We start from the raw sequence: 22,999 nt of genomic DNA on the forward strand, positions 1-22,999 counted from the left end.
CATGTTAATGACTGCTGCCCTCCTCCTGCCACTCCCCTTCTGCTCCCCATGCCACTTAACCTTCTTTGTTCCTTCCAATCAGGCTGTGAGGACCTTGAGGATAATGTCGTTTCTGGAATAAAATACATTCTTTCAGTGAAGAAGGAGGAGTAGCAACAAGACAGAAAAAAAGGATACGGTGCTTCTCACCATCTTCCAGTTCAGCCAGCAGAATACCAGCTCCATTCCAACAGCCTGGACACTCTGAAAGATGATTCAGCTCCCCATTAGAATTTATCAATTTGTTCCCATTCGTAGCCCACAGAAAAATCTCACACTTCTCCTTCCACAGCCCCCTCTCTCAATTTCTTCTATATCCAAATAGCTGCCTGAAAGAGTATCCCAAATCTCTAGTGATGGCTTTCCACCATTTTTTCCTCCTTTTGCCTATCATCCTGAATCCATGTATCTCTTGGGAGTTCTATCCATTCTAAATATCAACCCACTAAGTTGCTGCAGCCTCGTGGGAGAGAGAGAGAGAGAGAGAGAGTAAAAGAAGGAGAGACAGTTGCTGTAAGTTACCAATATATCTGTCAATGGTATGTCACATACCACGCTTGCTCTCAACAGTGACTGCATGTTAGACTGTCTTAGAGAAGACGCTTTCAAAAAGGACCCAGCTTAGGGCCCATGGCAATCTCTTTAGAAGAGCAAAAGCACAGTTCAATCATCTCATAGTAAGTTCTGTCCTTAGCTTTCCAGGGCCTTAAGACTCTGGTTGCCCTATACTCCGGAAATTTCCATCCCTGCAGATCTTTCTCTCCTTCACCTTGATCAGACTAACAATGGATGCCAAGTGAATAGACAAAGTATCGAGGCTGGTGCTGTGATGTAGTGGGTAAGACCACCACCTTCAGTGCCGGCATCACATATGGGTGCTGGTTTGAGTCCTGAATACTCTACTTCCAATCCAGCACTCTGCTGTGGACTGGGAAAGCAGTGGAAGATGGCACAAGTCTTTGGGCCCTGCACCCATGTGGGAGACCTAAAAGAAGCTCCTGGCTCCTGGCTTTCGATCGGTGCGGCTTTGGTCATTGCAGCCAACTGGGGAGTGAACCAGCAGGTGGAAGACCTCTTTCTGCCTCTCCTTCTCTCTCTGGGTAACTCTGACTTTCAAATAAATAAATAAATCTTTTAAAAAATAGACAAGGTATCACCCTTACAAGTGTAGTAGGTGGAAACTGTGTATGCCCTATTGTAACAAATTTTATCCATGTCCAGGGACTGATTTCTCCTTTTCCTCTATGCTTAAACATTTTACTTATATGGGATTCCCTATACTCTGCTTCCAAACAGAAGTCTTTGCCTGTGACTCTCAGTGTTAAGGTCCTCTGTTATCCCACTCACAGACACATCTTCAGAAAGTGGATGATATATTTCAGTCCTTGCCCCTATGGACAGACCTCTTGTTTTACTTCTGCTGACAATTTCAGAACATCCTAATCCTACCAAACCTCTAGTGATTTATGCTGTGTCTCTCCAACCCCCTTCCTTACTGCCATGGGTCTATGTGAGTTGTCCCCCCATAACTCACTGTGCCATATAGATGGCCTTGAACTAACTAACAGAAGGAGAAAGAGAAGAGGGGACACAAACCAGCCCACCTCTCACTGACTGTGGGGCATAATCAAGAGTTTTGGCAACAGAATAATGACAACATACTCTGAGCAACCATAAAAATAAATTGTTCTTTATACTCTCTTCAAATCATACAGAGAACTTAAAGCTGATGCTAGGGTTAGCTCAGTCTTCTGATCTCATTAATGAGCAGAGCAGTTCCAGTCCACTGTAAAGTGCACGATAAATTTCATTCAGAGAAAAGTAGATTTTAATCCCATTCAACATTTAAATGTATTCATCATTCCCTGGGTTGACCAAAAGCCTATGGCTTCTTAGTGCTCAGACAGTCTTGGGAGCCAGAAAGGGTGGTGGGGGCAGGTAATAATAACAACCAGTGGAACACAGACCTGAGTGCCGACCACAGGCTGAAATGTGTGACGTGATTTGCCACACTGGTCTACACTTCAGAATCAGACAGTAAGCAATGAGTTTCTTCTCAATGAGTATTTCTTATGTGTCTTCTCATTCCAGGGCTGAACGGCGATGACTTCCTGTCAGTGGGTCTGCTGGATGGCTGTGTGGTATACAGCTATAATCTGGGATCTGGCATAGCAAGTATCAGGAGTGAGCCTCTTGACCTGAGCCTCAAAATCCACACCGTCTATCTAGGCAGGTTCTTCAGAAAGGGCTGGCTAAAGGTAAGCAGTCATCTTTTCATCTTTTCTACAAACCTGCTGAGTCCTAAGTGTTGTCAAATCTGTGCTAAGGAACAGAGGCAAATATTCAATGATACCTATGTACATGAAGTTCACAGATCAGTGTACTAAATGAGGGTCAAGAAAGATGATTATAGTTAAGTGATGTGAGGAAAATACAAGGGATTATTAATATAGATAAAGGTAAGAGAAGGGAGTTGGGAAACCTTGCCCAGGAAAAGTGATACTTGTGTATCAAATAGGAGTTGAGAAAAAGAACAGTAGCCAGGGTGGGCTTAAGGGATGCAAATAGTTTAGTGTGGTTTTTAGGCAGCAGGAGATGTGATTAAAGGCAGACAAGTTTTACATTATCAAAAGATATAGATGCCATGCTAAGACGTATAGATTTTTAGAGCAGTGTAGAGATACTCAAGAAGGAGGGTTAAGTAGTATGGTTGAGTTCTATTCTTTGATAAATGACCCTGCTGGATAAATTGAGAATAAATGGGGGAGGAGGCAATGCAAGACAGAGTGGTGCCAGCAGGATGCCAGCTCTTAATCTTTGAAGAACTGTGATTTTGATTGAAGTGCAAAACCATGACTGTTATATTAATATATCTATGCTAACAGACACCAGCAGAGAAGCAGAGTTGAGTGGTGTTATTTTTTTTTATTTCTTCAAAATTCATGTCTTTGTAAATTTTTCATGCCAAGTTAATGGGAAATGACAAAAGAATATCTTAACAGTTCACTCTGGGGAATTAATTCACCCAAGAGAATTAATTCCTTTTTAAATAGGTTTAAATTTTCTTTTTCCTTTTAAAGGTAGATGACCACCAAAATAAGTCCATTATCTCCCCAGGAAGACTCATTGGACTCAATGTCTTCAGTCAGTTTTATGTAGGTGGCTACAGTGAATACCTTCCAGACCTCTTACCAGATGGAGCCTCTTTTAAAAATGGTTTTCAAGGTAAAGCACAGACAGTTTTTATACTGTATATACTTATTTCAAACATAGAGAACAGAAGAAGCTCATAAAGAATATACTGTAGTTCCCAAGCCAGCTATATGGATTGCTTTCTAATAAGACCTGATCAAAGTTTAGTTTTAATCAAAAGCATTCATTTGTTATTTATTGATCATGTCTGGTGTGTTTATTAGGTTTTAGGATGCTTCAGAAAAAACAAAACAAATATTCCTGTATTCATAAACTCACATTCTAGTCAGAGGGCAGACAGATAAGGCAAAAACACTGGCTATTATCAATTATGTAGTTGTATAATGTGATAAATACTATGAGAAAAAGTAGAGCATGACATAAACGGGCCAAGAATATGAGCTATTTTTATGCAAGTATGGAGTGCTTTTGAATTTAGGGTGAGCAAAATGGATCTAACGGGGTCATGCCAAAAATTGAAAGTCCATCTAGCTTTGTAACATACTTGCTACAAAAGACTAGACACATTTCTGTCAACCCATCCATATCACCAAGGTGTGATCCACAAACCAAAATGATTAAAGGGAAACGTTACTCTTGGGTGAACAGTGTTACTGCCATGTTCTGTCTCTCTGTGTTCTAAAGAAACATAAGCTCAGGCCTTCCCTATATTGCAGACTCATAGCAGAGGGATAAAGTAAGGATGTGCTTTGAGTGGTTGTAAGAATTATTTGGTGAAAATAAGCTTTTTTGGTGGATCCTTGTGACGAAGTGTTTGTACAAAGGTCTGCTCATGCGAAGTCCTCAGCCACACTCCCAGGTCCAGCTTACTCTCCATCAGAAGTCAGGGAGTAGAGACCAGGATGATATGCACCTCCCTTCGAAACAGGAACTGCCATCAAGCACCATCTCAGAAACTTGCATTCTCTGACAGCTTGGTAGCATCCCTTTCCTCACCCCCACTGACTTTTGCCTAAACACAAATGTTTAAGAGTGTGGGTTCTGGGGCCAGCGCTGTGGAGTAGTGGGTAAAGCTGCAGCCTGCAGTGCCGGCATCCCATGTGGGTGCTGGTTTGAGTCCCAGGTGCTCCACTTCTGATCCAGCTCTCTACTATGGCTTGAGAAAGCTGTAGAAGATGGCCCAAGTCCTTGGGCTCCAGCACCCACATGGGAGACCTAGAAGAAACTCCTGGTTCCTGGCTTCAGATCGGCGCTGCTCCAGCTATCACAGCCAATCAGGGAGTGAACCAGCAGATGGAAGACCTCTCTCTCTTTCCACCTCTCCTTCTCTCTGTGTGTAACTCTGACTTTCAAATAAATAAATAAATATTTAAAAAGAAAAAGAGTGTGGGTTCTGCAACCCAACTGCTGGGGTATATGTTCCAGCTCAGATATCTTCAAGCTTCATGATCCTGACTAGTCACTAAACCTCCCCGTACCTCACCTGTAAAATGAGATAATAACAGTAGCACTTCTCTAGCTGTGTAATCCTGAGAGTGAGTCAATAGAGAGAGCACAAAACTAGTGTCTGATTTAGAGTAAGCCCTTGTGTTAGGAATGATAACACTCTGGTGGTGGAGGTGGCACAGCTCCAGTCAGGCACTTGTGTCTTGCTCTCTGCTGTGCAGAAAGTGGGTAAGAGCCCAGGCTGTGCAATGAGGCTGTCTTCACATGCAGACCCTGCCACCCAGCAACTACATGACTTTGAGCCTGTTAACCTCACTGAGCCTTCATTTTCTCCTCTGTATCACAAAAATACCTGTCCCAAAGTGTTCGTATGGGGGCTGGTGCCGTGGCTCACTTGGTTGATCCTCCACATGCAGCGCTGGCATCCATATGGGTGCCGGTTCTAGTCCTGGTTGCTCCTCTTCCAGTCCAGCTCTCTGCTGTGGCCCGGGAGGGCAGTGGAGGATGGCCCAAGTGCTTGGGCCCTATGCCCACATGGAAGAGCAGGAGGAGGCACCTAGCTCCTGGCTTCGGATTGGCGCAGCGCTGGCTATAGTGGCCATTTGGGGGGTGAACCAACGGAGAGAAGACCTTTCTCTCTGTCTTTCTCTCTCACTGCCTATAACTCTACCTAGCAAATTAAAAAAAAAAAAAAAAAGTGTTCATATGTTAATCAATTAAGGAAAAATAATTATGTTAAGAGCTTAATCTAGAAACCAGCAACAATAAACACTCAATAAATATTAACCATAATTAATACTCCACCCTATCAGGATTTGATGTTTTTAAATTTATTGGAGATTGGGGATGGTGCTGTGGCACAGCAGGTTAAAGTCACCACCTGTAACATCAGCATTCCATAAGGACACTGCTTCAAGTCCCAGCTGCTCCACTTCCAATTCATCTCCCTGCTAATGCACCTAGGAAACAAACAGAAGATGGCCCAAGTGCTTGGGCCCCTCCCACCCCACATGACCCAGATGAATCTCCTGGCTCCTGGCTTTGGCCTGGCCCAGCCCTGGCTGCTGAGGTCATTTGGGCAGTGAACCAACCGATGGGAGATCTCTCTCTCTCTCTCTCTCTCTTTCTCTAACTCTGCCTTGCAAATAAATCTTTTAAAAATTAATTAATTTAATCTAAGTATTACATTGACTTATTAGAGTCCAGTGCCCCCTGGTTTCCTTTTCTTCTATTTTCTCCATTCTATTAGAAACTCTTATTTTACCAATGAGAACAAAGAAAGACTTTCAGCAAGACCTATCATGTCCTGATGCATGGCCATAAGCATGAACTTAGCATATGCATAGCTAACTTGACAAAAGCACTACTCCTGGAAGCTTGTCAACTTCCATGATTCTTAGGATGGAATTCTTGGTTGAATCTTTTTTGGTTGTGGCCATTGAATTCAAAGTCTTATAGAAGATCCAGAACCTTGGAAGCCCCTCATCTTATCACTAATCTCTTGAACACCACCCATCTCTTTTTAAGATTTATTTATTTATTTGAAAGTCAGAATTATAGAGAAAAAGATTTTCCATCTGCTGGTTCACCCTCCCAAATGGCTAAACCAGGTAAAGGCAAGAGCCATGAGCTTCATCTTGGTTTCCCAAGTGGGTATAGGGTCCCAAACATTTGAGCCATCTTCCACTGCTTTCCCAGGTGCATTAGCAGGGAGCTGGATTGGAAGTAAAGCAGCAGGGACTTGAACCAGCATCTATATGGGATTCTGGCACTGCAGACAGAGTCTTAACCTGATGTGCCACAGAGCTGGCCCCTTGAGCCTTTTCTTGATGTCTGCCTTCTTTCTATTATAAATTTGCCTTTACCAGTTACTGAAAATCATGGACAATTTTTCCCAACATGTGATAATAACTAAATTGCAACTGTACCATTAATCCATGGTTTCCAAAAGCTGATCACTACTAGCTCTAAAAAACATTGTAGGCTAACTTCTTAAAAATATATATATTTCTTGGGGTCAACATTGTAGTTTAAAGGTGCTACCTACAATGCCAGTATCCTGTGTGGGTACTGGTTTAAATCCCAGCTGCTCCACTTCTGATCCAGATCCCTGCTGATGTGCCTGGGAAAAGCAGTGAAGGATGACCCACATGCTTGAGACACTGGACTCATGTGGGAGACCCAGAAGTTCCTGTTTCCTGGCTTGGCCTGGCTTAGCCTGGACTATTGCAGCCATCTGGGGAGTGAACCAGTGGATGGAAGATCTCTCCCTCTCTCTTTCTCTCTGTCTCTCCCTCCCTCCCTCTGTATTTCCTCTCTTTCTATAGCTCTGTCTTTCAAATAAATAAATATTTTTAATTAAAAAATACGTATTTCTGGACCCTACTCCACAACTACTTAATTGCAATCTCTATGGAAAGAAAGTCTAAAAATGTGTATTTAACAAACTTCCACAGATTTGGAAGTTACTATATCAAACAGTAATGACTATGTAAATAGAATTTTTATGGAAGAATTTAATAACCAGGGTAAGGTTACCACATTTGTCATTAGAATGGCTATTAGATCACACAAAAGATTATCTGTGAACAGGTGTTGGCCTAGTGTTTAAGATTCCTGTGTGCCATATTAGAGTTCCTAGATTCAAGACTTGCCTCTGGCTCCTGACACTGGCTTCCTGCTAATGCAGATGTTGGGGCAGCAATTTTGTTTCAAGTAATTTGATTCCTACCACTCATATTGGAGATGTGGATTGAGTCCCAGGCTCCCACCTTCAGTCTTGGTCTGGCCCCAGCCCTTAGGCATTTAGAGAGGAAACAAGCAAACAAAAGATCTCTTTCTCCTTCTGTACCCTTTTTCCTCCCTTCCTTCCTCTCAAGAACAGTTAAACATTTTAAAAATGCTTATCTGATTTAGGCTTTCGCATGTCTATAAACGCTCCTGATGAATAACTCTAATCTCGAAGTTCGTATTTTGTTATACAGACATTTACTGCTAATGAGCCATCTGTTTTTGTTCTGGAAGTGGCTTATGATGAACTGTTATTTTTCCTGTAACCATTAATGTTCATAAAGATTTGGGGGTAAACCAGATTAAATAATTTACATATGAGAGCAAACAAGGTCTTGCCTGTCCTACTAAGTGCAGTTCTCTCCTCTGCTCTCCAAAGTTGCACCTGTTCAAAGCTGCAGTTCTCAGGTTTGGGTTCAAGGACAGAGGTCTTAGACTGAGTGGTTGGGGAAAGGAAGGAAAGTGATACAGATATGGAGAAAAGGAAACCAGGCGGGATGAGGGTAGAGTAAAAAATTAAGACCACAAGTGAAAATAAGCCAAGACCTTTTGCTAGATGTTCTGCTGCCCACAGAAAACCTCTCAGTACACAATAATTGCTCTACAGACAAGTGTAGAAAGAAAGTGACTGGAATCATCCTCACTACAAATGCCTTTTCTCAATATATTCCTTACTTCTTTTACTGTTGCTACAAGTCTCCAGGCTTTGTTGGAATCCTTCTTACAATAGTTCTCAAATTGAAGTCCCTGGATGAGCAACAGGGAGTTTGTAAGAAATGCAGATTCTTACAGATTCACTACCTTGGAGAATGGGTTCCAGTAATATGTGTTTTAATGAGCTGTTTCAGGTGATTCTGATGCAGCTAGAGTTTAAGAACCACCACTATACTGTCACCCTGGACTCCTCACTCTTTTTGTTCTTCCAATACCTGACCCATCAGGACACTGTTGCCAACTGTTGCATCTTGTTGCTTTCCCTCTCAAAGCTCAACAAAGCACCTCATCTCTAGAATAATAACTGAATTCTTTACCTAACATTCCAAAGCCATACTTTTCCATATTTACCTTGCCTCCACAAATTCTTTGTTCCATCAAAAATATCGGTATTGCTTAGCACCTTCCAGAGAAGCAGAACAAATAGGATGTGTTTGTTTATATATAGAGAATGAGATTTATCATAAAGAATTGGCTCATGCAATTATGAAAGCAGTCAGCAGGCAGTAAGTAGCCTAAACTGGAAGTCCTGAGAACAAGGAAAGTCGTGATGTACTTTACAGTCTGAGATCCATCAACCTCAAGACCCAGAAAGAGCCTCTTTCTTATCCAGATACAAAGATCTGGAAATACCACTGTCCCGGCTCAAGCAGTCAGAAAGGAGGAGTTCTGTCTTACTCAGTCCTTTCATTCTATTCAGGTCTTCAATTGACCAAATGAGTCACCCATATTAGGGAGGGCAACCTGCTCTACCATTCTACAAATTCAGATGTTAATCTCATCCAGAAATACCCCTACAGACACGTTCAGATTAAACTTTGGCCAAATGTCTGTTCACACCATGGCCCAATAATGCTGGCACATGAAATGAACTCAAAATATCTAATTATCTAATCTGTGCGCCTTATTTTCTCTGCATATGGGCTTTCCTGCAGCATTCTTTACTCTTCAAATTCCACCTCTTCAATAAGAGCCCCTCTAGGGCCTAGGAGCTCCAGACCCTTTCCCACTTAGCATTTTACTATCGTTCATATTTATGTATCTACAAAAATGTATGAGAGATCTTCAGAAAGCTCATAAGAAATGTGTATTATGTAAAAAAAAAACTGAGCATGGATTTCAAGTTTATCTGCATCAGAAATTTGGCAGAAAAAACCTGGGAAATCCAGAGAGCCACCCAATTGCTGGGCACCCTGTTGGCCAGACCCATGCTTCTCCTTGTAGTTTAATGCAATGAACACATCTTTTAATCCCATTATTCCATGAACTTTTTGAAGTCCTCTCAATTCTCTTAACTTCCTAAGAATTTTTTTTATTACACTATTGTAATGAAATGCGAGACAAGCTTTCCACTCAAACACAGCTTCCATGCTGAGTTCCTGGACGTCCAGCCCAACTCTGGCATTGGAGAGGCCTGCAGCTCTGGGAGGACAGAAGGCCCATGTCCTCTGCATGGGTATCAGCCTAGGAGGCCAGGACACATCCGGAACTGTGATGACAACCTCACCAGAAGATGAGAACTCCCTAAGAATTTAGTAAGCTTCCGAGGAACACAAGTTAGTTTTGACTTTTTCAGATCTCCATAGCACCTGGACGGATGCCTTCCCATTATATATACTTGTGACAGAGGCTGCTTCTATTAGAATATATCCTAGACTCCTTTGTAGTCATGCATGTGATAAAGTAAGTTATAATAATGCCTTTTGGAGGGGCTAGCGTTATGGCATGCATGTGACTGAGTTCTGGCCAGTGAGATATCAGCAGGTGTGATGTTTGCTATTTCCATGTCTTCCCTATGAAAATCCTCTGGATAATCATCTATTCTCTTTGCCAAGCCACCCCAATTCAGCCCTGGCTGCTTTCCACTTTACGTGAACAAATAAACTTCTAGTGTTAATGGCAATAATTTTAAAACCTCACTACCCAACAAGAAAAGCTTTCACTCTCGTCCTGCTTGCTAATACAACACAAGACTCTTGGCTCCAAAAGGTTCTTTTTTAATTAATTAATTAATTATTAATTTCAAAGTCAGAGTTACACAGAGAAAGGAAAAGAGAGAGAGAGAGAGAGAGAGGGGAGAGAGGGAGAGAGGGAGAGAGGGAGAGAGAGATGGAAAGAGAGAAAAGGAGAGGTATCTTCCATCCACTGGTTCACTCCCCTGCTGGCTGCAAAGGCCAGGGCTAGGCCAGGCCAAAGCCAGGAGCCAGGATTTTCTTGCAAGTTTCCACATGGGTGCCAGGACCCAGGCACTTGGGCCATCCTCCACTGCTCTCTCAGGAGCATTAGTAGAGAGCTGGATTGGAAGGGAGCAGCCAGGTCTTGAATCAGTGTCCATATGGGATACTGGTGTCCCAAGAGGCAGCTGTACACACTATGCCACAAAGTTAGCCCCTCCAAAAGGCATTATTATAACTTACTTTATCACATGCAGGATATATGTACTGATTTCCTGCTTTTTGGCACTATGTTAAGTAAATTATACACACACAGAAGCCAAAAATGTTACATTTCTTCTCTATAATAATGATATTATGGATGATTTTAAATTTTTTCTCTGCACTTTTATGCTTTTTTCAATATATAAAAATATATTTTATTTCTATATGCTGGCAAGAAACAACATGAAAATAAAATTGGTCACATTCACAGCATGAAAGCCAATAAAATAGTTAATGATAAAGTTAGCAAAAAATTTAAGGCTTGTACACTGAAAACTGTGAGATATTGCTAAGAGTAACAAGGGAAGATCTAAATAAAAGGAGAGACATCACAGACTCATGGCTCAATATTGTTAAGATGTCAATGCTTCTCCGTTTATCTTAGATACAATATAAATACTAAAATAACTCCCAACAGACATTTTTGTAGAAATGACTGAGCTGATTCTAGAATTACATGGACATTCAAAGGACCTAGACTAGCCAAAGCAATTTTGAAAAAGAACAAAATTGAAGTATTTAATCTCCTGTTTCCAAAACTTACTATAAACCTGCAGTAAATAAGACAGTGCAGTTCATGTGCAATGATAGGCACATAGATGAAAGAACAGGAACTGGGAGTCAAGAGATCCTTGTGCTAATGGATAACTGGTTTTCAACGAACATTCAAGACAATACCATGGAAGAAAAGGCAGTCTCTTCTGCAAGTGGTGCTATGTGCTATTTGTTCAGAATGGGATTCCAGTGATGGCTACATAATTCTTTAAATTTACTAAAATTTATTTGTAAATTAAGCTGGGTAAATTTTGATATGTAAATTAAACCTCAGTCAAATTGTTAAAATAAGCACTCCTTAAAAATTGAAAATGATGGAAGTTATGGGGGGCGGGGGGGAGAGCCATTGTAATCCATAAGCTGTACTTTGGAAATTTATATTCATTAAATAAAAGTTAAAAAAAAAGATGGGTGAAAAGGTGGCATGGTGGTGACACCTTTGCATATTTTGTGTAAAGCCTCTTCCAGCGAACTAAAAATTAACATGTTTTTCATCTTTGAGTGATTGCACAGCAATAAATTAAATATAAAAAAGAAAAAAAAATTGAAAATGAAATAAAGCAAACATCTAAATTTGTACCCTTTAGTGTCATCAACACAATTATTTCCAAGTGATTTCAAAACTCAGTGATATTACACATTTCTTTTTTTTTTTGTATTTTTTTCTTAAAATTTGTTTTTTCATTTTGATAAACTATTATTTTAAAATGGAAAACAGTTGTATTCTAGCTTCCTTTTTTCTTCTGTTTGTTAGTATGATGTGTTTTTTGCCTTTCTTCAAGGTTGTATTTTTACTCTTCAAGTTCGCACTGAGAAGGATAGCCATTTCAGAGGACTGGGAAATCCTGAGGGCCGCCCAATTGCTGGGCGCACTGTTGGCCAGTGTGATGCATCTCCTTGTAGTTTAATGAAATGTGGCAATGGTGGGACATGCATAGAAGATGGAGCTGTTGTATAGTAAGTATTGTATTATTGAGGAAAAACTTAGCAGGTTATTTGGTTTCCCACCAGTACTTTACTGTAACTGGCACTTCACTTATACAAACCAGGAACACAGACTGACATTCATGATTATACTACTTTTCTATACACCTGCTAGATGACTGGAGGACAGATGAAGGCAACTAGATAACATTTGTGTTAGCTCCTAAATTGAAAAAAAAAGAATCACCTTTTTTTTAACATGGGAAAAAGAGTATATTGTCATTTACATAGTATGATTCACTGAAGCAATACTTATAACAATATGCCAAATGATATGATATACACACAAATTTTATACTCTATATAAGCACCACAAATAAGAGAGACTGTGTGGTATTTGCCTTTTTAGGTCTGGTTTATTTCACTTAGCAGAATTATCTCTAGTTGCATTCATTTTTGTTGCAAAAAGTGAAGATTTCATTCTTTTTTATGCTGAATAATATTTTATTGTGAATATGTATGCCATGCTTTCTTTATCTAGTCATCAGTTGATGAACAAATAGGTTGAGTCCATATCTTTGCTATTATGAATTGATTTGCTAGAAACATGGGAGTGCAGGTATCTGTATCATATGTTGAGTTTATTTCCGTCAGCTCTCTGCTATGGCCCAGGAGTGCAGTGGAGGATGGCCCAAGTCCTTGGGCCCTGCACCCCATGAGAGACCAGGAGAAGCACCTGGCTCCTGGCTTCGGATCAGCACGGTGCGCCGACCGCGGCGGCCATTGGAGGGTGAACCAACGGCAAAAAGGAAGACCTTTCTCTCTGTCTCTCTCTCTCTCACTGTCCACTCTGCCTGTCAAAAAAAAAAAAAAATCCCAGGAATGAGATAGCTGGGTCATATGGTAGATCTATTTTTAAGTTTTCTGAAGAATATCCATACTTTTTTCCACTATGGTTGTACCAATTTGCATTTCCTACCAATAGCAATGCATCCTAGTGAGCATTTGTTATTTTTTGATTTTTACATATTAGCCATTCTAACTGGGATGAGATGTTAGCTCATTGTGGTTTTTTATTTGCATTTCCCTGATGGCTAGTGATTCTGAGAATTTTTTCATGTGCATGTTAGTCATTTGTATTGTATTCCTTGAAAAATTTCTGTTCATATCCTTTGCCCATTTCTTAACTGGATCACTTGTTCTGTTGTTGTTGAGTTTCTAGAGCTCCTTATGTAGTCTAATATTAATTGTTAATGAAATGCATAGTTTGCAAATATTTTCTCCCATTCTGTTGGTTGCCTATTCACTTTAAGTTTTTTTTTCTGTGCAGAAACTTATTAGCTTTATATAATCTCATTTGTCTATTTCTACTTTTATTGACTGTTTATAGGGTCTTATCCAAGAAATCTTTGCCTAGGTCAATGTCTTACAGTGATTCCACTATGTTTTCCTTTACTGATGTGATGGGTTTGATGGGTTCAGGTCCATCAATCCACTGAGGACACAGATTTCTTAACTACTAAGCTAAATGTATGATTTCCAGACTGTTTTAAGTGAATACTTAAAGAAGGTGAAAGCCCCCCAAATCGCCCCACCAAAGTTCATGGCAAATGCTATAGGAGCAGTGTTAGAAAGTAAGGGTTACATAAGGCTTTAGAGACTGTAGCAATTACTAGTGCAGCTGAAAAGCTCTTTAGACAGTCAGATAAGTGAATATTCCTAAAGTAAGAACTAATCACTGAATATAATCATAACCTTCTCTACCAGCTTACCAGCTAGCTATGCCATAGTTCCAGAGTCCCAGAAACATGAGGAATTGCCATAAGCCTTGGTTCTGCCAAGGCCCTGGAGTTCATCAGTGCCCTGAAAAGATCTGTTCAGCTGCATTTCATTAGAGAACTTCATCTCCCATGGGCCCCTTTTATGTCGAATCAGAAAATAGCTTCTGGGGTTTCTTACAAGAAGTCTTTGACTAGGCCAATATCTTGCAGATCTATTCTATGTTTTCCATTAGTAATTTGATATGGTTTTAGTTCTTAAGTTTAGATCTTTGATTATGATGAGTTTTTTTTTGTGTATATATATATATACAATTATATATATATATATGGTAAGGATCTTATTTCAAATTTTTGCATATAGAAATTCAATTTTTTCAAAACCATTTTGAAGAGACTATCCTTTCTCCATAGAATGATTTTAATTTATTTTTCAGAGAATTGTTGTTTGTAGATACATGGATTAATTTCTGGGGTTTTTATTCTGTTCCATTGGTCTATATGTCTATTTTTATGTGAGTACCAGACTGTTTGGATTGTAATAGCCCACTATTATGTCTTTTTAAAAATATTTATGTATTTGTTTTGAAGTCAGATTTATGAGAGGCAGAGAGAGAGAGACAGAGATCTTCCATCCACTAGTTCGTTCTCCAAATGGCTGCAACAGCTAGGGCGGGGCTCAGCCAAAAACAGAAGTCTGGAGCTTCTTCCAGGTCTTCCACGTGGGTGCAGGGGCCCAAGCACTTGGGCCATCTTCAACCGCTTTTCCAGTTGCATTAGCAGGTAGCTGGATTGCAAGTTGAGCAGCCAGGAATTGAGCCAGTGATCATATAGGATGCTGGTGTCACAGGCTGTTGCTTTACCAACTATACCACAGTGCCAGCCCCACTGTAGTATGTCTTGAAATCTGGTATTGTGAGATCTGCAGTTTTGTGTTTATTGTTTAAGATTGCTTTGGCGTTTTTGAGTATTCCATGCTTCCATATAAATTTTAAGATTTTTTTCTATATCTGTGAAAAAGTTTTGGTATTTCAATTAAAATCACATTGAGTCTGTAATTGCTTTGGATAGTATGGACATTTTGGTGATATTAATTCTTCCATTCCCTGAAAATGGGAGTTGTTTTTTTTTTTTCATTTTATGTGTGTTCTATCTTTTCATTGTTTTGTAATTTTCATTGTAGAGATCTTTCACATCCTTAGTTAAATTTATCCCAAGGTATTTATATTTTTTAGGTATTGTGAATGGGATTAACCTTTTAAGTTCTTTCTTAGCCAGAGCATTCTTGGTATATAAGAATGCTGTTGATTTTTGTCTGATTTTATACCCTGCCACTTAGCTCAATTCTCTTGCAAGTTCTAATAGTCTCTTAGTGGAGTCTTCAGGTTTTCCTATATAAATGATCATGTCCTCTGTGACAGGAATAATTTGACTTCCCTCATTCCAATTTGTATCTCTTTGATTGATTTCTCTTGCCTAGTGGCTCTGGTTAAAACTTCCAGACATATATTGAATAATAGTGATAAGAGTAGGCATCACTATTGAATAATAAAGACAATAATAGTGATAATCACTATTGAATAATAGTGTAAGAGTAGGCATCCTTATCTGGTTCCAGTGGAAATAGTTCCAACTTTTTCTCATTCAATATGATGCTGCTGGCTGTGGGTTTGTCGTGTTTTGCCTTGATTGTGTTGAGATATATTTCTTCTACACCCAATTTGCTTAAGGTTTTGTCATGAAAGAATGTTGCATTTTTGGAGGCAGCATTTCAGTGCAGTGGGTTAAGTTACCACCTGCAACACCAACATCCTATATGGTCACCGATTTGTGTCCCAGCTGACCACTTCCAATCCAGCTCCCTGCTAATGTGCCTGGGGAAGCAGCAGAAGATGGCCCAGGTGCTTGGGCCCCTTAACCATTTGAGAGACCCAAATGAAGCTCCTGGCTCCTAGCTTCATCCTGGTTCAGCCCTGCAGTTGGAGCCATCCAGGGAGTGAACAAGCAGATAGAACATGTAGATCTCCCTCCCCCTTCCCTTCCTACTGCTCTCCTTCTCCCCCTTCCTCTCTCTATAATAATACTTTCAAATAAAATAAATCTTTAGAATGTTGTATTTTATCAAATTATTTCTTAGATCTATTGAGGTCATTATATTGTTTTTATTCTTAATTTTGTTAAAGTGATGTATCATGTTTATTGATTTATGTATGTTGAATTATCCCTGTATTTCTGATATAAATTTCAACTTGGTCCAGCAGGATGATCTTTTGATATTTTGTCAAATTAGATTAGCTAGTATTTTCTTGAGGATTTCTGTATCTATGTTCATCAGGGATATTGGTCTACAGTTGTCTTTTTTTTGGGGGGGGGTATCTTTTTTGGTTTGGGCATTAAGGTGATGCTGGACTCACAAAAAAAATTTTTGGAGGATTTCCTCCCTTTCACTTGTTTTGAATAGTTTAAGAATTTGGGGATAAGTTACTTTTTAAAAATTTAGTAGGATTCAGTAGTAAAGCTATCTGGTCCCAGGCTGTACTTTGTTGGGAGTGTCTCTATTATTGATTCAATCTCCATCTTGGTTTTTGGTTTACTTAGGTTATCTATGTCTTCATGTCTCAATTTTGGTAAATTGCATGTATCCAGAAATCTATCAATTTCTTCTAAATTTTCCAATGTGTTAGAATACAGAAGTTTGTGATAATTCCTGTTGAATCTTTTTATTTCTGAGGTATCAGTTGTAACAACTCGTTTTCAAAAAAAACTAATTCAAAATTTAAAAGTTTTTAAAAAGTCACCCAGATTTTTGTACTATGTGATTATTTTTAAAAACTTACTGTTTCAGTCAATCAGTATTTACTACGAAAATAAGAGTTGGCAATAAAACCTAATTTCAATCAAGAAAAAAACACATTTTCATCTTTGATTTTATAACTTTGGTCTTCTTTTTTTTTTTTGGTTAGCTAAGTCAATAGTTTATCTTTTATCTACAGCTTATTTTTTCAATAAAATAGCTCTTCATTTCACCTATGTGTAGTTTTTTAACTTTCAATTTTATTTATTCCAAAATTTTTATTATTTCTTTCCAACCATGAATTTTGGACTTGGCTTTTTCTTCTTTTTCTGCATTTCAAAAGTACAACTTTAGAAATATAGTGATTCTTAACACCATACCAACCCTCCCAACCACATTCCCACTCATCACTCCACCTCTCCCATTCCTAGTCCCATTTGCCATTTTGGATTAACTTTATTTATTTTTAATAAAGATTTATTTATTTATTTATTTGAAAGACAGAGTTACAAAGAGAGAGAAGGGGAGGCAGAGGGAGAGAGAGGTCTTCCATTCATTGATTCACTCTCCAATTGGCCACAATGGCTAGAGCTGCGCCGATCTGAAGCCAGGAGCCAGGAGCTTCTTCCAGGTCTTCCATGTGGGTGCAGGGGCCCAAGGACGTGGGACATCTTCTACTGCTTTCCCAAGCCACAGCAGAGAGCTGGATTGGAAGTGGAGCAGCCGGGACTTGAACTGGCATCCATATGGGATGTCGGCACTGCAGGCAGCAGTTTTACCTGCTATGCCACAGCGCCACAGCGCCGGCCACTGGATTAACTTTATACATAGAAGACCAACTCTATACTAAGCAAAGAGTTAAAAAATGTACATAAAAAAAAAAACTTCCTCAACAGTTGAGACAAGGGCTATTCAAAGTCATTGCATCTTGGAGTTAATTTCACTTCTTTTTTTTTTTAGAAACTTAGTTAACATTAAAGAAGCACCCAAGAATCTTTTGTGAGCACTTAGACATAATTATAACACAACTCTTTGAGGACAGAGGTCCTGCATGGGAACTTAGAACAGTGATTCCTGTTGTTAATTTAACAATTAACACTCATGTATGATGTCAGTGATCACCCTAGGCTTTTGATATAAGCTGCTGAGGCTGTGGAAACCTTTTGAATCCACAAAATCCATTAATATTTAGACAAGGCCATAAGCAAACTCAGAGAAAAATACCTCCTTCTTTAATGACCACTTCTTTCCACTGGGGTCTCACAAAAGTAATTAATGTAGGACATTTTCTGCCACAGTTTCTTGATTTTCTATGCCTGAAATGCTCTTGTGGGCTTTTCAGCCAGACCAGAATTCCTTAAGAACTGATTCTGAGGTCAGAATGCTACTTAAAGTAGTTTTAATTCTATGAATCTGCTGTGTGGACTGCTTCCCATGTTGGAGGATTCACTCCTTTTTAATTCTATTATTTTTACCAGAATCTTAACCCTATCCATATGATTATTTTAACATTTAAGATATTTAAGGAGATTCAAGGTCCCATGGCAAGTTTTTAAACTGTACCCTGAAGTAAGTCCATAGGAATGTATGTATAACTATACAACTTTACATTTATAAACTTAATACATTTTGTAATTACAACTTCAGGAACATGGTGATTCTTCCCACCGTGCCACTCTCCCACCCACTTCCTCCTCCCTCTCTTAATCTCACTCATTTTTTACTAAGATCTATTTTCAATTAACTTTATACACATATGTTTAACTCTGTGTTAAGTAAAGAGTTCAACAAATAGTATGGAAAAAAAACTGTTCCTCAACAGTTAAGACAAGGGCTGTTTGAGTCATTGCTTCTCAAAGTGTCAATTTCACATCTACAGTTTGCCTTTTAGGTGCTCTATTAGTTATCACAGGTCAGGGAGAACATACGATATTTGTCCCTTTGGGACTGGCTTATTTCTCTAAGTACAATGTTTTCCAGATGAATCCATTTTATTACAAATGCTTGGATTTCATTTTTTTTACCACTGTATATTCTGTGGTGTATATGTCCCAAAATTTCTTTATTTAGTCTTCAGTTGGCTGCATAAGGTGTAATGTAAGAATCTTCTTTCATCTATCTTGTTGCAAATGACAGGCTATTAAGATGATTTCATGTCTTAGCTATTATGGAATGAGCTGTAATAAACATGGGGGTGCAGATAACTTTTTCATATGTTGCTTTCATTTCCCTTGAGGTAATTCTCAGGAATTGGATGTCTGGGTCATATGGTAAGTTTATATTCAGATTTCTGAGGTATCTCCATACTGTCTTCCATAGAGGCTTTACCAGTTTACATTTGCACCAATAGTGGATTAGGGTACCTTTTTCCCCACGTGCTTGCCAGCATTTGTTGTTTGTTGATTTCTTTATGAAAGCCATATTAACGGGTGAGGTGAAACCTCACTGTGGTTTTTATTTGCATTTCCCTAATGGCTAGTGATCCTGAGCATTTTTTCATGTGCCTATTAGCCATTTGCATTTCCTCTTTTGAAAAATGTCTAAGTCCTTTGCCCATTTCTTCAGAGTTGTTCACTTTGTTGTTGTTGGGTTTCTTGACCTCTTTATTTATCCTGGTTATTAATCCTTTATCAGTTGTATAGTTTGCAAATATTTTCTCCCATTCTTTCAGTTGCCTCTTCATGTTCCTGAGTATTTCTTTTGCAATACAGAAGCGTCTCAATTTGATGTAAACCCATATATGAACTTTGGGTTTTATTGCGCCTCTGGGGTCTTTTCCAAGAACTGTTTGCCAGTGTCAATGTTTTGCAGGATTTCCCCAATGTTCTCTAATAATTTGATGGTACCAGGTTTTAGGTCTTTAATGAATTTTGAGTGGATTTTTGTGTAAGGTGTAAGGTAGAGATCTTGCTTCATACTTCTGCATGTGGAAATCCAGTTTACCCAGCACCATTTTTGAAGAGATTGTCCTTGCCCCAGGAGTTGATTTTAGCTTCTTGGTCAAATATAAGATGGTTGTAGATGCTTGGATTGATTTCTGGCATTTCTTTTCTGTTCCATTGGTCTATCCATCTGTTTTTATACCAGTACCATGTTGTTTTGATTATAACCCTCCAGCTTTGTTTTAGTTATATAAGAATGCTTTAGCTATTTGAGGTCTCCTGTGCCTACATATGAATTTTGGCATCCTTTTTCTATATCTGTCTTTATATTTTGATCCCATTTAATCTGTAAATTGCTTTTGGAAGAATGGACATTTTGATGATATTGATTATTACAATCCATGAACATAGAAGATTTTTTGACTTTTTATGTTCTATTTCTTTCTTTCATGTTTTGTAATTCTCATTATAGAGATCTTCGACATCCTTTCTTAAATTTATTACAAGGTATTCTATTTTTTCTAGCTATTGTGAATGGGGTTGATTTTAGGAGCTTTCTCATCCTTGGCAATGTTTGCTTTTTCAAAGGCTATTAATAGCTTTTGTGTGTGTGTTATTTTATATCCTGCTGCATTTCCAAACTCCTCAATAAATTCCAATAGTCTCTTTGTGGAGTCTTTTGTATCCCCTATGTATAGGGTCATGTCTTCTGCAAAGAGGGATACTTTGACTTCCTTCTTCCCAGTTTTAATCCCTTGGATTTCTTTTTCTTGTCTATTAGTTCTGGCTAGAACTTCCAGGACTATATTGAAAAGCAGTGGTGAGAGTGGGCACCCTTTTCTGGTTCCAAATCTCAGTGGGATTGCTTCCAACTTTTCTCCATTCAACAGGATGCTAATTGTGGATTTGTCACAAATTGCCTTGATTGTATTGAATAATGTTCCTTCTATTCACAATTTACTTAAAGTTTTCATCATGGAGGGGTGTTGTAATTTGTAAAATACTTCCTCTGTGTCTATTGAGATAATTATATGGTTTTTGTTCTTCAGTTTGTTAATGTGATATATCATATTGATTGACTTGCAAATTTTGAGCCATCCCTGCGTACCAGAGATAAATCTACTTGGCTTGGGTGATGATCTATCTGATGTGTTGTTGGATTTGATTGTCTAGAATTTTGTTGAGGATTTTTGCATCCATGCTCATCAGGGAAATTGGCCTGTAGTTCTTTCTCTGTTGCATCTTTTGCAGATTTAGGAATTAAGGTGATGCTGGCTTCACAGAAAAAAATTGGAAGGATTCTCTCCCTTTCAATTGTTTTGAATAACTTTTGAAGAAGTTGAGTTAAATGTCTGGTAGAATTCAGCAGTGAAGCTGTTCAGTGCTGGGCTTTTCTTTGCTGGGAGGGTCTTTTTTACTGATTAAATTTATGTCTTGGTTATGTGTCTATTTAAGTTTTCTATGTCTTCATTGCTCAATTTAGGTAGGTTGTATGTGTCCAAATATCTATTTAGGTTTCCCAGCTTGTTGGCATACAGCTCTTTGTAATAATTTCTGATGATTATTTCTGTGGTTTCTGTTGTTCCATTTCCTTTTTCACCTCTAATTTTATTTTTTGGATTTTCTCTCTCCTTTTTTGGTTAGTTGGGCTAATGGCGTGTCAATTTTGTTTGTTTTTGAAAAACCAACTCTTCATTTTGCTGATCTTTTTAATTTTGTTTTGGTTTCAGTGTTGTTTGTTTCTTTTCTAATTTTAATTATTTCTTTTCTCCTACTAGTTTTTGGTTTGGTTTTCTGTTGTTTTTCTAGATCCTTGAGATGCATTGATAGCTCATTTACTTATATCAATTTCTTGATGTAGGCACCAATTACTATAAACTTTCCTCTTAACACTGTTTTTTCTGTATCCGATAAGTTTTGATATGTTGTATTGTTGTCTTCATTTGTTCCAGATATTATTTTTATTTCTCTTTTGATTTCTTCAGTGACCCACTGTTCACTCAGGAGCATGTTGTTCTCCCCACCAGACTCAGGAGTTTCCATTCAGGTGGTTGCTGGGCATAGACACAAGCTGGCACAGCTGTAACATATGTCCAAAATGGTGCCCACTCTCTATCAGCTTGTTACAGCATGCCAGTGCCGGGTGATAAGGGAGAGAGAAATGTGCCCTCCATTTTTTTCTCCTCTAATTTGGTAGGTACACTATCCCTCACAGAGCTCCAAGCCAGATTGCCTCCCTGCTCTTCTTGTAGCTTTATTCCCAGTGGCTTGGGCTATAGTCTTATCACACCTTACTCTTCAAAGCTGGTGTAGAGTCTCTTGGCTGCTGGGGTCCTGAGTTGTGGCATTCAAACCCTCCACATAGGTCCACTGTGTCCCTCTAATTAGCATGGAGTTTCTTCTGTTGTTTTCTTCCTAACTCTTCCCTGAGACTGTACTCTCTCCACTTTTTAAAAACTATCTTCTCCTAGATTACGGCAGTAAATTCCCTCCCTACTCTGCCATCTTAATCCAGTCAGTTTCTGTTCTGTTGCATTGGTGTATATATTTATATTTGTGCCAGTAGCAGAATGTTTTGATTTTTAGCGCCTTGTAGTATGTCTTGAGACCTGGTATTGTGATGCCTCCAGCTTTGTTTTTGTTGTATCAGATTTCATTAGCTAATTTATATTTATATTTATATTTATATTTATATTTATATTTATATTTATATTTATAAGAGATGGGCCAAGGACCTCAATCGACATTTTTCAAAAGAGGAAATCCAAATGGCCAACAGGCACATGAAAAAATGTTCAAGGTCACTAGCAATCAGGGAAATGCAAATCAAAACCACAATGAGGTTTCACCTCACCCCGGTTAGAATGGCTCACATACAGAAATCTACCAACAACAGATGCTGGCGAGGATGTGGGGAAAAAGGGACACTAACCCACTGTTGGTGGGAATGCAAACTGGTCAAGCCACTATGGAAGTCAGTCTGGAGATTCCTCAGAAACCTGAATATAACCCTACAATACAACCCAGCCATCCCACTCCTTGGAATTTACCCAAAGGAGTTTAAATTGACAAACAAAAAAGTGGTCTGCACCCTAATGTTTATCGCAGAACAATTCACGATAGCTAAGACCTGGAACCAACCTAAATGCCTATCAACAATAGACTGGATAAAGAAATTATGGGATATGTACTCTTTAGAATACTATACCGCAGTAAGAAACAACGAAATCCAGTCATTTGCAACAAAATAGAGGAATCTGGAACACATCATGCTAAGTGAAATAAGCCAGTCCCAAAGGGACAAATACCATATGTTCACCCTGATTGGCGACAACTGACTGAACACCAAAAAGGAAACCTGTTGAAGTGAAATCGACACTATGAGAAACGGTGACTTGATCAGCATAGCCCTGACTGTTAATGAACAACTTAATACATTATCCCTCTTAGTAATTTTTTTATGTCTGTTCTACTTAATATGACTTG

General features: G+C 38.8%; 1 protein-coding gene across 1 annotated transcript in view; it reads left to right on the forward strand.

Moving 5' to 3' along the window:
- EYS (EGF-like photoreceptor maintenance factor) overlaps positions 1 to 22,999 on the forward strand; it is a 1,804,868-nt gene that overhangs the window by 1,688,463 nt on the left and 93,406 nt on the right. Inside the window, 3 exon segments of the mRNA XM_089333540.1 lie at positions 2,131 to 2,297; positions 3,120 to 3,264; positions 11,918 to 12,092. Coding sequence (XP_089189666.1) covers positions 2,131 to 2,297; positions 3,120 to 3,264; positions 11,918 to 12,092 — 487 coding nt within the window.

The sequence above is a fragment of the Oryctolagus cuniculus genome, chromosome 5, assembly GCF_051225735.1.
Source record: "Oryctolagus cuniculus isolate XC-2025 breed Fujian yellow rabbit chromosome 5, ASM5122573v1, whole genome shotgun sequence".
NCBI classification, from domain to species: domain Eukaryota; kingdom Metazoa; phylum Chordata; class Mammalia; order Lagomorpha; family Leporidae; genus Oryctolagus; species Oryctolagus cuniculus.